At 42.1% G+C, this 13,544-nt stretch overlaps 1 protein-coding gene across 1 annotated transcript in view; it reads left to right on the forward strand.

The window, feature by feature from the left end:
• The window catches only part of COL24A1 (collagen type XXIV alpha 1 chain), an 826,732-nt gene that overhangs the window by 398,284 nt on the left and 414,904 nt on the right, over positions 1 to 13,544 (forward strand). Inside the window, exon 14 of the mRNA XM_085602067.1 lies at positions 10,751 to 10,795. Within this exon, the coding sequence (XP_085458193.1) occupies positions 10,751 to 10,795 (45 nt within the window). The remainder of the gene's footprint in view (positions 1 to 10,750; positions 10,796 to 13,544) is intronic.

Raw genomic sequence — 13,544 nt, forward strand, 5'->3', positions numbered from 1 at the left:
TCGAGCTGTCCCACAAAGGATGTCGAGTACTGCAGTGTCTGTGCCCAGATTAGACACAACAGGCCTTGGCAACAGCTACCCACGCAGAAACGAGAAAGATGCTTCCGTGCAGACAAGCAAGGTCTGTGGGACTCACCACTTGGTAGGGAGTCAGGGCACATCTGGAGCAACCAGGGAAGCCCAAAGAAAGTCAAAGTTACCCCCTCAGGGACACTCCAGTCGACGAACCAGGGATAGCGAAGGGACCTCGAAACAAAACACTAAATGGTGGCCCACGGGTCACTCTGGGTGACTAGGCTGAGAATCTTTGGTGGATTCTGTGCTCGAGGTGGGGGCTACAAGTCAGCCCAAGCACGACTTCAGGAGATGTCGAGAAGTCAATGCACTTGCAAAAGTGAACGGTGACCAGGAGTTCCGGTTCCATGCTACTCACGAGGGCTGCGGGTCTCAGCTCTGATGGGGACTCGGGTCGGCCTCTGAGATGTCTGGAAATCCTCTTCCTGGGCTGCAAATACTTCGCAGTCCGGCAGGTGCTTCGGAGATGCAGACCGGCAAAATGCTTCGTTGGTGCCTGCCAAGCAGGGGAGTCACTCCTTGACCCCAAGGGAGATTTCATCCATCCTCTAGTCTTGAGTAGAGCATCAAAGTTCCAGGATTCAGCTTCAGAGTTTCGTCCAGGGATATCTAAAGATCTGGTTACAGAGGTTCCTTACTTATACCTAAGGAAGGGGTTGGACTAGCTCTGGGGACCCACCTATGGGAGGGTTTAGAAAAAGTGGTGGTTACACCCATTTCTTTTGTCCACTTTCACGCCAGAGCAGGGGGCTGGAAGCCCCTGAACCGGTTTGAGCTGGACTATGCACAGGCACACCAAATGTGCCCCCAGTGCAGGACTTCAAAGCACTCAGAGTGCTGCCACTCAGCCTCAATACACATAAGCCTTTCTGGGAGGTGGTTACACCTCCCTGTGACAGGAAGCCTATTGTCCAGGCCTCTCCTGCTGGAATTTTGGTCAGTAGCAGGAGGCCAGACCCGTGTCTGTGGTTGCAGCATCCATTTTGTGATGCCAGGGCTCTGTTAAGTTTCTACCGGGTATACCAGTACTGCCATGTCTCTCGATCTAGAAGGGTGGGATCATACTCCCACACCAGTTACTGGTGTTGGGGTATGCTTTCAAGGTGTTTGACACCAAACACAACATGTTTCGGTGCAGCCAGTCCATAATGCACTTATAAGTATATTGTCAGGCTGCACCACTGACAACCCCGGAGAAGAGATTCCGAAGGCTGCAGAGGGGCTCAGCTCATGCCTGGGCACCCTCTCACATATAACCAAGCACTCTGCCTTCAGGATTGTTAAGGCCTGCCATAGGAGTGACTGATAGCTTTGTATGTGCAGTGTTAGGTGAGGTACAGTGAACCTATACCTCAGTAAGGGGTGCATGCACCACCTTACCCAGGCAGTAGCAGATTTGTGGTGTCATTTTGGGTGGCTTTCCAGGGGTGGCATCATGCATGCTTCAGCCGCTGGTAGGCCCTGGGTACATAGTGTACCAGATACTTGGGACTCACAAGGGTACCTCAGGATCCAATCTGTGGTGTACCTAAAGTACATGCAATCAACTTAGAGAGGAAGCAGCTAGGCTGGGGCGCTGAATAGCAGGGTCCCAGCCAGACTAAAGTCGAAAAACAGTGAAACACCAGCAAAAAGTGGGGGTAAACATGTGAAGCAGATCCTACTCTCCTACAGGGATAATTCTTTCTTTGGTGGTTAATGCCCATTTAAGGGTAATTGCCTTTTTTCTTGTTATGTTGGGTTTTACATGCCTCATTTGCTTGCTATAACTACCCGCCCATGACAATTCACAGGAAATAGTAGCATGATCGCTGTAAGTGGAAAAATCACTTTGGACATCACATATAAGATTTTTGATCAAATCAGAGATATTATAGTCGATGGTAGATCCCTGATTTGTGTTACTTATGGTTTTTTGGAGTGAACCTGTACTTGCATTAATGGGGTTCCTTATTTGTAGGACTTTTGTGATAATGAGCCTATTCAATGCCTCACCATACGGGTTGTGCATAAAATGAGGGATGATCTCACCTGCGTCGTCTGTAAGACCGCATATTGCTTTGTTTAAAAAAACGGCAGCTATGCACGTTAAAATCACCCAACCACAAGAGGCGAGGTATCTGCTTAAAGCTAATAAAGAGTGCATTGATTTTCCCTTCCAGTAAGTCAACAACATTTTTTATTTCTGCCACAAAGATGTTATTATAGTAGTTGATTAACAACGCTGTAATACCTCCTGGACCTTTTAGATGTAACAAGGTATAATAAAGGGAATCATTGTGAGTAGACAAGACTTCCAATCTGAGGGTGTTTTTCAGCAATGTCAAAATCCCTCCCCTTGCGCAACCTGATTTGCATGGGAGAGCAGGAGTGTAGAAGGACCGAAATCCATCTATGTAAACAGGGCCTGTTTCCCATGTTTCTTGTAAGCATATCAGATTGTTGGTCGTGATTATGTTGATCCATTCCTGATCATTTTATTTGGAGCCCAGACCTGCAATATTCTAAATAATTAACTTCATAAGATCATCTTTTCCTGTAGCATAATTGGGGTACTCTGACACTATTGTATCCCTAACAGGAAGTGAGGTGAGAGTCCTTCCGTCCATCCTCTGTCAATCGCAAGCTTCTAGGTCTGCTAATGCAGTAAACCGATTGCAAATTGGAATGGGGTTAATAATTTGCCTCATAGAGGGAGCTTGGGTCTCTGAGTGAGGAAAGTTTCGGAGGACCACAGGGCCCTGATCGTAAAGGAAGGCCATACTGGTTTACAAAAAAAGCCTAATGCCAATACAAAGATCTCTGTGTCAGGTGGCGGACCATTCGGTAGTAATCTAAGCAATTGCCCTTCTCGACATTATAATCTTGGAAAAGATTTCCCCGGCTCCCCCACATGTTTGTTAATCCAATGGCACACTCTAGACATTAATTGTTTAGTGGATCCTTTTTGATTACCATTTAGCTCTGGGACATTTGCTAAAATAATTACATACGGACATGCTCCTGGCAGAAGTGCCAGTCCTATATGAGGTCCTACATGTTTCTTTTGAACTGCTATATATCCTTCTTTTGGTCTTGATTCTGAGATAAAAGGGTCCAAATCCTAGTCCCAGCTGGCCTCTGCGGTTGTGGTACATTTGAGTTAGTGGGAGCAGGATGGGGGGGCAGGCAGTTTATTGGCTGTGATGAGCAATGGACTTTATTTGTAGGGGCCCTCCTTGCATTGCAAAGTGCACAGCTTGTTAAGTGGCCTTTGCTCCCTCCCCCTTCACCAATCTGCTTTAAAGCCTGAGGACCATCAGGTTTTTGGATGGGGACAGGGGGATTGTTGTTAGATCCAGAAACTGCACGTGCCTGGTTAATCAAATTACTCCAAAGAGCCCCTCCCCTTATTGACATTAGTGATGCTATATTAGTCTCTATATGGGATAATCTCTCCCAGAGAGGTTGTAACAGATTAGTAATTGACTGTTTGATTTTGGAGATCAGCGCCTCAGAAACCAATGGAGTATCCCCAGAAAACCCTGGTGGGGAGGGAGTAGACTTGCTTGGTCTCCCCCCTCATTTTTCTTCTTAGTCTGGGGTTCTGGCGGAGAAGACGGAATACTGCCCAATGTTAAATTTGATGGTGTTTGGTGTTTAGGGCGTTTGGAGTGGTTAGGTCGTATGATCAATGTACTGGTTGTTAGATTTGCAGGGTTTGAAATATCGTTACCAGTTTCAGATAAAGTCCCAATGGGTGATTGCTCATTCCTAGGGCCTAATTCCCCCAAGGAGAGTCTACGCTCTGTAATTTGAATTTCCTTATCTAATGCCTCAGATACCCTTATGAGGAATGAGTTGCAGGGTTGTTTTTTCATTTCCCCATCTGCAGAAAGTTCTCTGTCTCTCCTGGCCTGCTTACAAAACTCCCAGGTTTCAGGGAGGGAGGGGCCCAGCCCAGCCTCCTCCGGGCATGGACGGGCGCTCTCTTGGTGCGGGCCTCACCTGGGCACGTCCCGCTCTGGTGGAATCATAGCATGCTTTTTATGCGCGAGTATCCAGGTAAGCAGGGGTTTATGGGATGTGTAGTCTCCCCAGCAGTGGCAGCGAAATTGACACAGCCTCACTGCCTCCAACAAGCTGCCAGCTCCTTCAGGGCTTCAGGGCCGCAGGAGCATAGCATGCTTTTTCTGCGTGAGTATCCAGGCAACCAGGCAAGCAGGGGTGTATGGGAGGTGTAGTCTCCCCAGCGGTGGCAGCGAAATTGACACAGCCTCACCCCCTCCAACAAGATGTCATCGGCTTCAGAGTCGCAGGAGCGTAGCATGCTTTTTATGCCGGAGTATCCAGGCAACCAGACAAGCAGGGGTGTATGGGAGGTGTAGTCACCCCATGGGTGTCAACAAAATTGACACAGCCTCACCCTCTCCAACAGGCTGTCAGAGGCTTCTAGGCATCAGGGCGGCGGGAGCGTAGCTCTCTTTTTATGTGCAAGTATCCAGGCAACCCAACAAGCAGGGGTGTATGGGAGGTGTAGTCTCCCCAGCGGTGGCAGCGAAATTGACACAGCCTCACCCGCACCAACAGGCTGTCAGCGGCTTCACAGCTGTCCCTCTTTACCTAGGTTTGGGTTAATCCTTTTAAATTAGGTGTTTATATTTAAAAGAAGGGTTACACATGCATTCATATAAACTTCAAATTATAAAGAAGACAATATAAAGAATCCTAAGAACAGAGGTAATAGTCTCGTCATGACATAATATTTCAAACAAGTGATACGGTATTAGCTGGAAAATGTACAAGTCCAGAGTATGTATATAGCGAAAACATGCTTAAAGAGCTACTTCGTTACATTCTCCTAACAGAATTATTCTTAGATTTTTCAGCATACCAGCATTCCATATTGCACTACTTACTGAACAAGACTCAAGAAGATTATTTTATTCTCCTGCATCCTGAACCTTCAGATTTCTAAATACACCTGCAGGAAGTAAATTACATCAGATAAAATTTGAAAGCCTGATTTTGCTTGGATCTAATGTCGTTAGATAGTGGCCAGGGGTGCCTGGGCATTCGTTTGGAGACTATGGCCAGATGTAGTAAATGTTTATGCATTTGCAAACACTCCATTTTCGATTCTACAACCATTAAAAAAATTCTGCCCATGCAATTAACCGTTTTTAGAAGTAAAGACATGCTTTTACCGTCTCCTGATATCGGTTTAGAAATTAGTAACAAATCGCCATTTGAAATGGGTGTGTTGTAGGCACTATCTCAAATAGCAGTTCCGATCCATGTGTATCAGTAAATCATTGAAAGGTTGCACACTTTCAATTTGAGGTGGTCACCCATTCACAAAAAGGAAGGACCTCCTCTCCCTTGTGAATGTTGAAACAAAATTCAGGAAGAGGTGCCAATGTTCCAGAGAACCACCACCACCTCTTCCTGAAACGTTTTAACCCCTTCCCTGCTCATGACGGAACCACTCCGTCATGAGCCACGGGCGCCGTGTGTTTATGACGGAGTGGTTCCGTCATGCTGCGGCCGTTGGCGGCCGTTGGCGGCCGCTCCACCCACGCGGCACTGATTCCCCTCCTGTGCGGGCGAACAATGCAAGTGGGCGGAGTCGTGACGGAACCACTCCGTCATGAGCACAGCTCGCCCGTGACTCATGACGGAGTGGTTCCGTCACGAGCATGGTGGCGCCGCGCTGACCCCAAACCCCCCCAGCGCCACGGCAGAATTCGTGCCGCGGCGAAGGGGTTAAAAAAGAAAACTTTTTTGAACGCCGTCCTGTTTATTTTTCGGAAAATGGTCTGTATTTACAAAGAAATTCTTGATTGAAAAACAATCATATATATAGTGGTCTGCTCACCCTTGCAGGCCCCCATCATAGTGAGTGTGTCCAATCAGATTGATTTGTAATTTGTGACCTATCTCATGACTATCAACCCATTTCTGGATTTTGTGAACTGATCTCTCCGTACATCGAGTTGTTTGCACACTCCCAGACTGTTTGCCACAAACGTGTGTGACCACGTAATAATACAACTGGCTCAATATTTATGTGGAAATATTCTACCTTGATAATGACTGAACTAGCAGAGGGTAGATATTACTGAGATATGTTATGCTAATAAAGATTAGCAAGTGTGAACCGCACGTTTGGATGGACATAGGAGCACCTGGCATCAATAAGTTTAAGTAATGATAGAGTACCCTTCAACTCATACCGCTGTAAATTATAATTTTAGAAGAAAGAGTGATTTCAAGCATATTTTAAAAAGTGCATTTTGCAGTTAAAAGCCAGGTTATTTTTTATTAGGGAAAGTGTCCTTTTCTTACACTGCAGGCTCTCTAAATAAAACAGACATGCTGTAGTCCGATTGACAGGTAAAAAAGCATTTTTGTATTAGCTTTTTTATTTGATGTCTGAAAATAGCCCTGTTAACGGCATTTGATGGAAACGCTAGAACCCTCAGTAACATGCAGAATATTTTATTTGATTCTGTAAAAATCCATGACATTCACTAAATCTCCTTCCATGATTACCCACCCAGTTTATTATGTTTTCAGATTACTCTTGCGTTTAAACTAGTGGTAGAGCTGCTGTGATATATTATATCCATATGATTTACAACTACTTCTGGGCGTTCTTGACCTAATAGGCCGGAACCTTTATAGAGTCTGTTTTCTTGAATAATCAGGTAGGAGAGATCAGTAGGGGAAAATACAGGGACAGTGATGCTTAGGAGTGGACAAAGTCATAGGGTACCCTGTGGCAAATACTAGGCTATATAATGAAGCAGTGGCTCCTTTCTACAACGGCTCAGTAATTATTATTATTATTATGCATCACTCGAATTCATTACTATGGGCCTAAAGCTGGAAAAAATGATGGAGAAGATGCAAATCTCTTCAGCCTCGGAATGACTTTAAAATAAAAAGGGATAAACTGTGTCCGTTCCAATGATTGCATGTGTAGTATTTCTTGCACCTTTATTAGCCTCCGGATATCCGGTTGCACTGTTTAAAATAGATTTAAATTGTTTTGATAAACCCTTCATTCCTAATATAGCGTCTACGACCGTTTCATTTATTTAGTAGTCAAAACATCATTCTGTAATTGTCTTGACGTTCTTGCTTGATGAACATTAATACTTTTAGTTTTCCAAAGAAATATCATCTCCAAGATGGCGCTCTCCCTATGGCTGGACAACCCGACGTTGTAACATCCAGTCGGGTTTTAAGAATGAACAAGATGTTTGCAACCAACATGCACTAAAATACATCATATTTAAATTTCCCTCATGCATATTTTTTGTTGATATATTTACAAAGCAATGGGGAGATGACTCCCATCCTTAGCTCCCAAATTGATATGAACTCAGCGTAGAACTAAACGGTCATACTAAGTGCTCACATTTCTTAATATTTCATGCTTTTTTGGGTTCACGACATTATATGTACCAATCCATACAGAGTATGGAACACGATAAAGCGTGACATACAATAACAAGCATTGGCAAAGCCAAACAATCTGCCAGCTTTTGGCAATTCTTGTTTTTTATGTCATGGCTTTTGCAAAGCTTTATTGTTTAGGCAACTGCCAGGAGTTTGTAAATCTAAAAAAAAAAAACATTTGACTAAAACCAACAATGCATTTTGGGTTCAAAAAGGAATGCATTACCACAGTAAGGACTCTGTGGCACTGAAGGAAACTACTTGGGTGTGGATGTGCTCCTTGTGAAAGGGTAGCATGATGTATCTCATTGTGAAGTCAGTCAGTGGCTGAAGTGGGGTGGCACTTTCTTCCTTGATGCATGCACAAGTGGGTTAGAGAAAAATGTGAATGACACAACCACAGACCTATGGGTGAAGTGTGGCTGAAAAACCCTATAAGTAACTATGTTATACACAGTATTCTAGTACAATCAAAAGGCCTTGGTTAACCCAAACCTACAAAAGCCAATTGTTGTGCTATTCCCTGCCAGCCTCTTGCCTTTGAGAAAGAATGAAGAAAAGGAAGCATGTGAGAAGAAAAAGAAAGGAAAGAAAGAAAGAAGCAAGGCAAGAAAGAAGGAAAGAAAGAACACAAGAAAGAAAAAAGAAAGACAGGAAAAAAGGCAAGAAAGAGATAGAAGGATAGAAAGACAGAAAGAAAGAAGGATAGAAAGACAAAGCAAACAATAAGGAAATAAGGAATTTAAAGCAAGGAGTGCAAGCAGGAAAGATAGAAAAAGAAGGAAGATGGAGTGAAAGCAGGAAAGATAGAAAGAAAAAAGAAGAGAAAATGAAAGGAAAGGAGACAAAAACAAAGAAAAGAGAGAAAGCAAGAAAGAAAGTTAAAAAAGCAAGAGAAAAGGAAGGGAGCAAAGAAAGAAGACGAACACAAGAAAGATTGAAAGAATGAATGAAAGCAAGAAAGAATAAAGAAGGAAACAAAGAAGGCAAGGGAAAAACATACAAAGGAAAGAACGAATGAATGAAAATACAGAATGAAGGAATGGAAAAATGAGTGAAAAGGAAAGCATGAAAGAAGGAAAAAAGTAAAGAAAGAAAAAAGGTAAGATGGAATGAAGGAAGGAAAGAAAGAAAGAAGGAATGAAGTACTTACAAAATAAAAGACGGAATGAAAGAAAAGAAGGAAGTGAAGAAAGAAGTAAAGAAGGAATGACAGGAAAGAAAGAAGAAATGAAAGAAAAAGAAAAACAGGAATAAAAGACAAGGGAAAGAAAGAAGGATTGAAAAAAATGAAAGAAGAAAGGAAACAAGGGAAGAAGAAAGAAAGAAAGAAGGAAGGCAATAAAGAAACAAAGAAAGAGGAAGAAGGAAAGTAATATAGGAAAGAAGGCAATTAAAAAAAGTGTTACAATTGCTGGTTTTCTTCCTGGGCAAAGATCATCAAGGAACCATTGGTAAATGTATCTGCTTATGACTTCACATGTATAATACTGCAGCTTTCATTAACTTAATACAGAACAATTTCAAATAGATGCAATCTGTTATGCTGTGAAAACCAACAGTCAAACTCTACAAAGGGAATTTGCAACAGTATTGGCGGGATTCAGTAACTGATAAATCATGTAATATGATCTGTGCTGCTGTCTCATCAGACTTTAAACCCAAAGGCAACATAAAGTAATAAATTGAAAACAAAAACATTGGCATAGAAAGGAACTAGCTTGTATGTGAATGTACTCCTTGTGAAAGAGCAAAATGCAGTCACTGAAAGTGAAGCTATCCAGTGGATGAAGTGGGCTGACCCGCTACCCAATGATGCATGCTGTAGTGAGTGGAAGCAAGATGTGATTGACATACCAACAGACCAATGGTTGAAGAAAGCTGTCTGAAAGTCATTTTGAATAAGTATATTGAGGTCTTAGCGAACTCCAGACCTAAAAAAGTGCCACCACCCGAAGGCACTGTAGAGACATGAATGTTAAACTTCCTCAAAATGTAGGGTGGAATCAAAATTATGTTGTTACTGTAGTAGATAGATGGCAAGAGCCCCTGCAACTTCTCAACATAGACTAGTTTGAGGAAAAAATATTAATTGACCTATTGTGGACTCCTTGGTGGTGCAAATTTGGAAATGTTGAAATGAAAGCATGACATGCAGCTGACATTTCAATACATGACCGGATTCACTGACTAAGGTAAACTGCATTGCTTGTGAGATGCCCTCAGAGCAATTTATTGCAATATATTTTCTGTAGTATCCATACATTATATATACCAGCTAATTTTGTTCTTGACTCACGTTTTGTTCTTGGATTAAAACTGGGTGATACTTACCCTTGGAGGCACTCTTCAAATAGGCCTGTAATCTCAATTCAGGGGCAAACAAGAGTCTGGGACTATCTCTACTTGTAAGATAATACCTCAGTTTTTCCCACACAAATGATGACATGTTTAACTTGGGAATTGTGGAGGCAAAGGAAACACATTTGGAGACTGAAGATGAGAATGGGGTCAAACATGCGGTGTTAAGCATTATCGCTAATCCCAAATTGCGCAATGCTAATAATATCAGTGCAATTGATATTTACTGGGTGTCCTATAACCTCACAAAATAATGGGTAACTAGTAACTAGGCATGCAGTAAAACCAACACAGCTGGAAGTATCAGTTTTCGATACAAATTCACCTGCTTCCTTTTTAGTTCAGATTTCCTCTGCACCTCTACACTTTTGAAACCACATCTTGGGTTTATAACTGTTCACAAGCGTGATGTGTGAGGAAAGTCATAGATTTTACAGTGCCAGAGCTGGACAAGTCGCTGTGTCAATCTGGCATTTCTGGCATTAGGCTGCAGAAGGATGGACTGTCATGAAACAACCATGCCCCACTGTCTCCATCCTAGTTGTGGTTATCCACAGTGTAGGTGGGGATAGTTTGCACATTTTTTGCAGAGCTGGTTTTGGTTTCCAGTTCAGCACTGTACAGTGCCTGTACAGTTTGTTGTTTGATTCCTCTACAATCATTCTTATGTGAAATTCGGAAAATGAAATTTCAACAATATATACCCTTGCGTGCAATCAAATCCCGATGCACTACTTACCCTGACCAGCATCCAGCACGTCTAGACACACATCAGGCTTTCACAAGATGGCTGTCAGTTTAAATGATGTTTTATCAAATATTTGTCTTGGAAACTATTTTATGGACTAACAAAATGCTATTTTAAAAGGGAACTGTTGGCGGTGGCGGCCCGGCTGGATTTCCTGGACTGAGAGTGAGTATAGCTTAATTTTCCAATTACATTGTTTGTTGGCTTTCGCCAATTGAATTATATTTTTCTATTAAGAGCTTTGACACAAGCATGCTCTTCTCAATATGGATCACACTTGCATGTCCAATTAAATGCCCACTAATGTTATTTTAAAAGTGTAAACATGCCCTAATTCATGAATTATTATTATTATTTATGTCAAAAAGTCTGCTGTGCTATGGGTAAACTAAAGAATGTTTGTTTCTTTAAGTCATAGATGATACAATTGATATATAAACACCCACTGCTTAGAGTGACCAGACTTTAAGAAGCAAAAACCCAGACAGGCCAAACATAAAAGTAGGCCTTTAGTCTTCTATAGTTTTGTTACTCTGTGTGTGACCCATTCTGTCTCTCCTAGGAGCAGACAGCTAGCTGTAAACAGATAAATTACTTAGAGGTGCCTGTGAATGGAGGTATAACTTTTAATTCTGCTTTGCAGAATGACCTTTTCCCATAAACAGGGACATTTATCTAAAATTAAAACAAGCTTCTGCAATGCAATAGGTCTTACAATTGCAAGATTTTGAGATATTGGCATTGAAAATGACAATGTCTTTTATTTATGTGTTTAAAAAAAACTGCAATAATAAAGGGCATTGTCGTTTACAATACCTATAGGTCAAAGTTTCTAAAATGCTAGACCTATTGTATTGAAAATGCTTGTTGTTTACAAGCGCCTCATGCTGCACTTTCACGTTAATAGAGGCCACGCCCCTTTCTTTAGACGAGCCGTGTGTTAAGAAGGGTCCGCAGCCGCTATTAAAGTAAAAGCGCAGTTAGGGGCGCTTGCTACCAAAAAAATGTGTTCATCAAGTTGACAAACAAATGCTTTTTTTTGTAAAAGCGCCCCAAGAAAGTGCACATGGCGCACTGAATGTTGCAGGAAAGCATGTAGTGCCTGCAGTAGGAGAAGCGCATTAAAGAAAATATTGCTTGCAGACTGAATAAGTACCGTGTAACAACTGAAGTAAAAGGGCCATTCTCTCAGGAGGTTACAAATGAAGACAAGGCGCTACTAAGGAGGAACTAACAAGCTTATTAACGAATCAAAAGTCAGCATTTACGAAGGACAATGACACAAGCCAATGAAAAATATGGGCGGAGAGTGGGCGGGGCTTCAAGACCAGACTCCAATACAGAATGCCTCGCAGAGCAGCGCATGTGCTGCGCAGGCTTGACCTGAAAAGTGTTGGGACACCAAGACAGTCTTCTAAAAAATCCAGGACGTATGGTCACCCTACCATTGCTTATCGCTGGCTATCATAATGAACACCTAGAACGTATGACTCATTAGTTAGCTATTAAGTTGAAAAGACGTGAGTTTAAAACAGATGTAGAAAAATTAAGTTATTCTTCATACAGTGTTTGGTGTGCCCAACTTTCCTTCTCTGAGTGAGTTTCCCACAATTAATTATCTTTAAAATATTGTTAAGGTTACAATGGGTTGTGATGGTTTTTAGGGCCACAACATAATTAGGCGCAGGTCCGTCTGATTTATTATCAGAGTTGGTTTGTTCCTTGACCATAAGCCTTTTTCCTGGGTGTCGCAGCTTGGATTTCTCCAATAACTCCTTCCTGTTCCATGCAGCCTCGGTGACACAATTCAGATGTTCACATTCCAAGTCTAAACCTCGGTTTCTGATCTGGACCTATTTTAACACTACCCACAGTCTGCTAGTAACTACCTCACACCATCACATTTGGAAGTAATAGCTTTATCTGTGGCCACCAGTTGGCTCCATAGTGACTGGTTCTATGGCAGAAAAAGTAAGCATGCTCATCGATCAAAGGCATGAAGTAACAAAATCTATAAACTGAACAGTTATCCTTACTTTTTGATATTGGGTGATAGGTTGTGCGATAAACGCTAAAGATGTAAACCAGAGGACAGAGAAGTATTGACCATCTGTCAAAAGACATTATGATCCAGGTGGTGATGAGGCCGGAATTTTAAACATTTGGGGACAACATCGATATGACCGAAAGCCAAAACATCTGCTTTTCCTGATTGTTCCCCTGCTCATTTGACAGTAGGACATGTTTCTTGCAACCGGGTGTTATTTCCATGGCATTAAGTCCATGTCAGTTTTTATGCTGTTGTTGGGTTTTCTGAGTTTGACATCAGTTTTGCCTTTGAAGGTATTACAGAGGGCTTGAGTAGAAACTGTATCTTCCAGGGTGGCCTCTGGGTTAGAGCTCTGATTTAGGAACAAAAGAGTATGTTGTTCTAAATGTATATTTCTCATAAGCTGATGGTGCGGAATGATAGAATGCAATCTTGGAAACTGGCTTCTCTTACGAAGGGTAACAACTTACAGACTAGATGCCTCTTTTGCAGAACTAATGAAAATAAATAATATCTCATCAAATAATGGGGTATTTTCTTCTGAAAATCTCAAACTTTTACAAAAACGTAGGAGTGTATTGGAATATTTAGAACATTGGAATGTTGAGAGCTTCATTGAAGAAAATGGATGGGCTTGGGGCCAATAATGTTTCGTATTGGCCTTCTGCTCTGCTAATCCAATGTTTATCTTTCTGTTTCTCTCCTTTAAAATGTTGAACATTTTACCCTAAGGGACTGACATGTTCTAATATCATTATAAGCTTTCTGGCTCGAGCTGTATTGGTCGCTGAAGGTCTTAACGGTGGCTCGGGCCCAAAACTCGGGCTCTTAACAGCCAGTATACCTCTCATTAGCGGGCTATAA

Source organism: Triturus cristatus, chromosome 4_2 (genome assembly GCF_964204655.1).
Source record: "Triturus cristatus chromosome 4_2, aTriCri1.1, whole genome shotgun sequence".
NCBI lineage: Eukaryota > Metazoa > Chordata > Amphibia > Caudata > Salamandridae > Triturus > Triturus cristatus.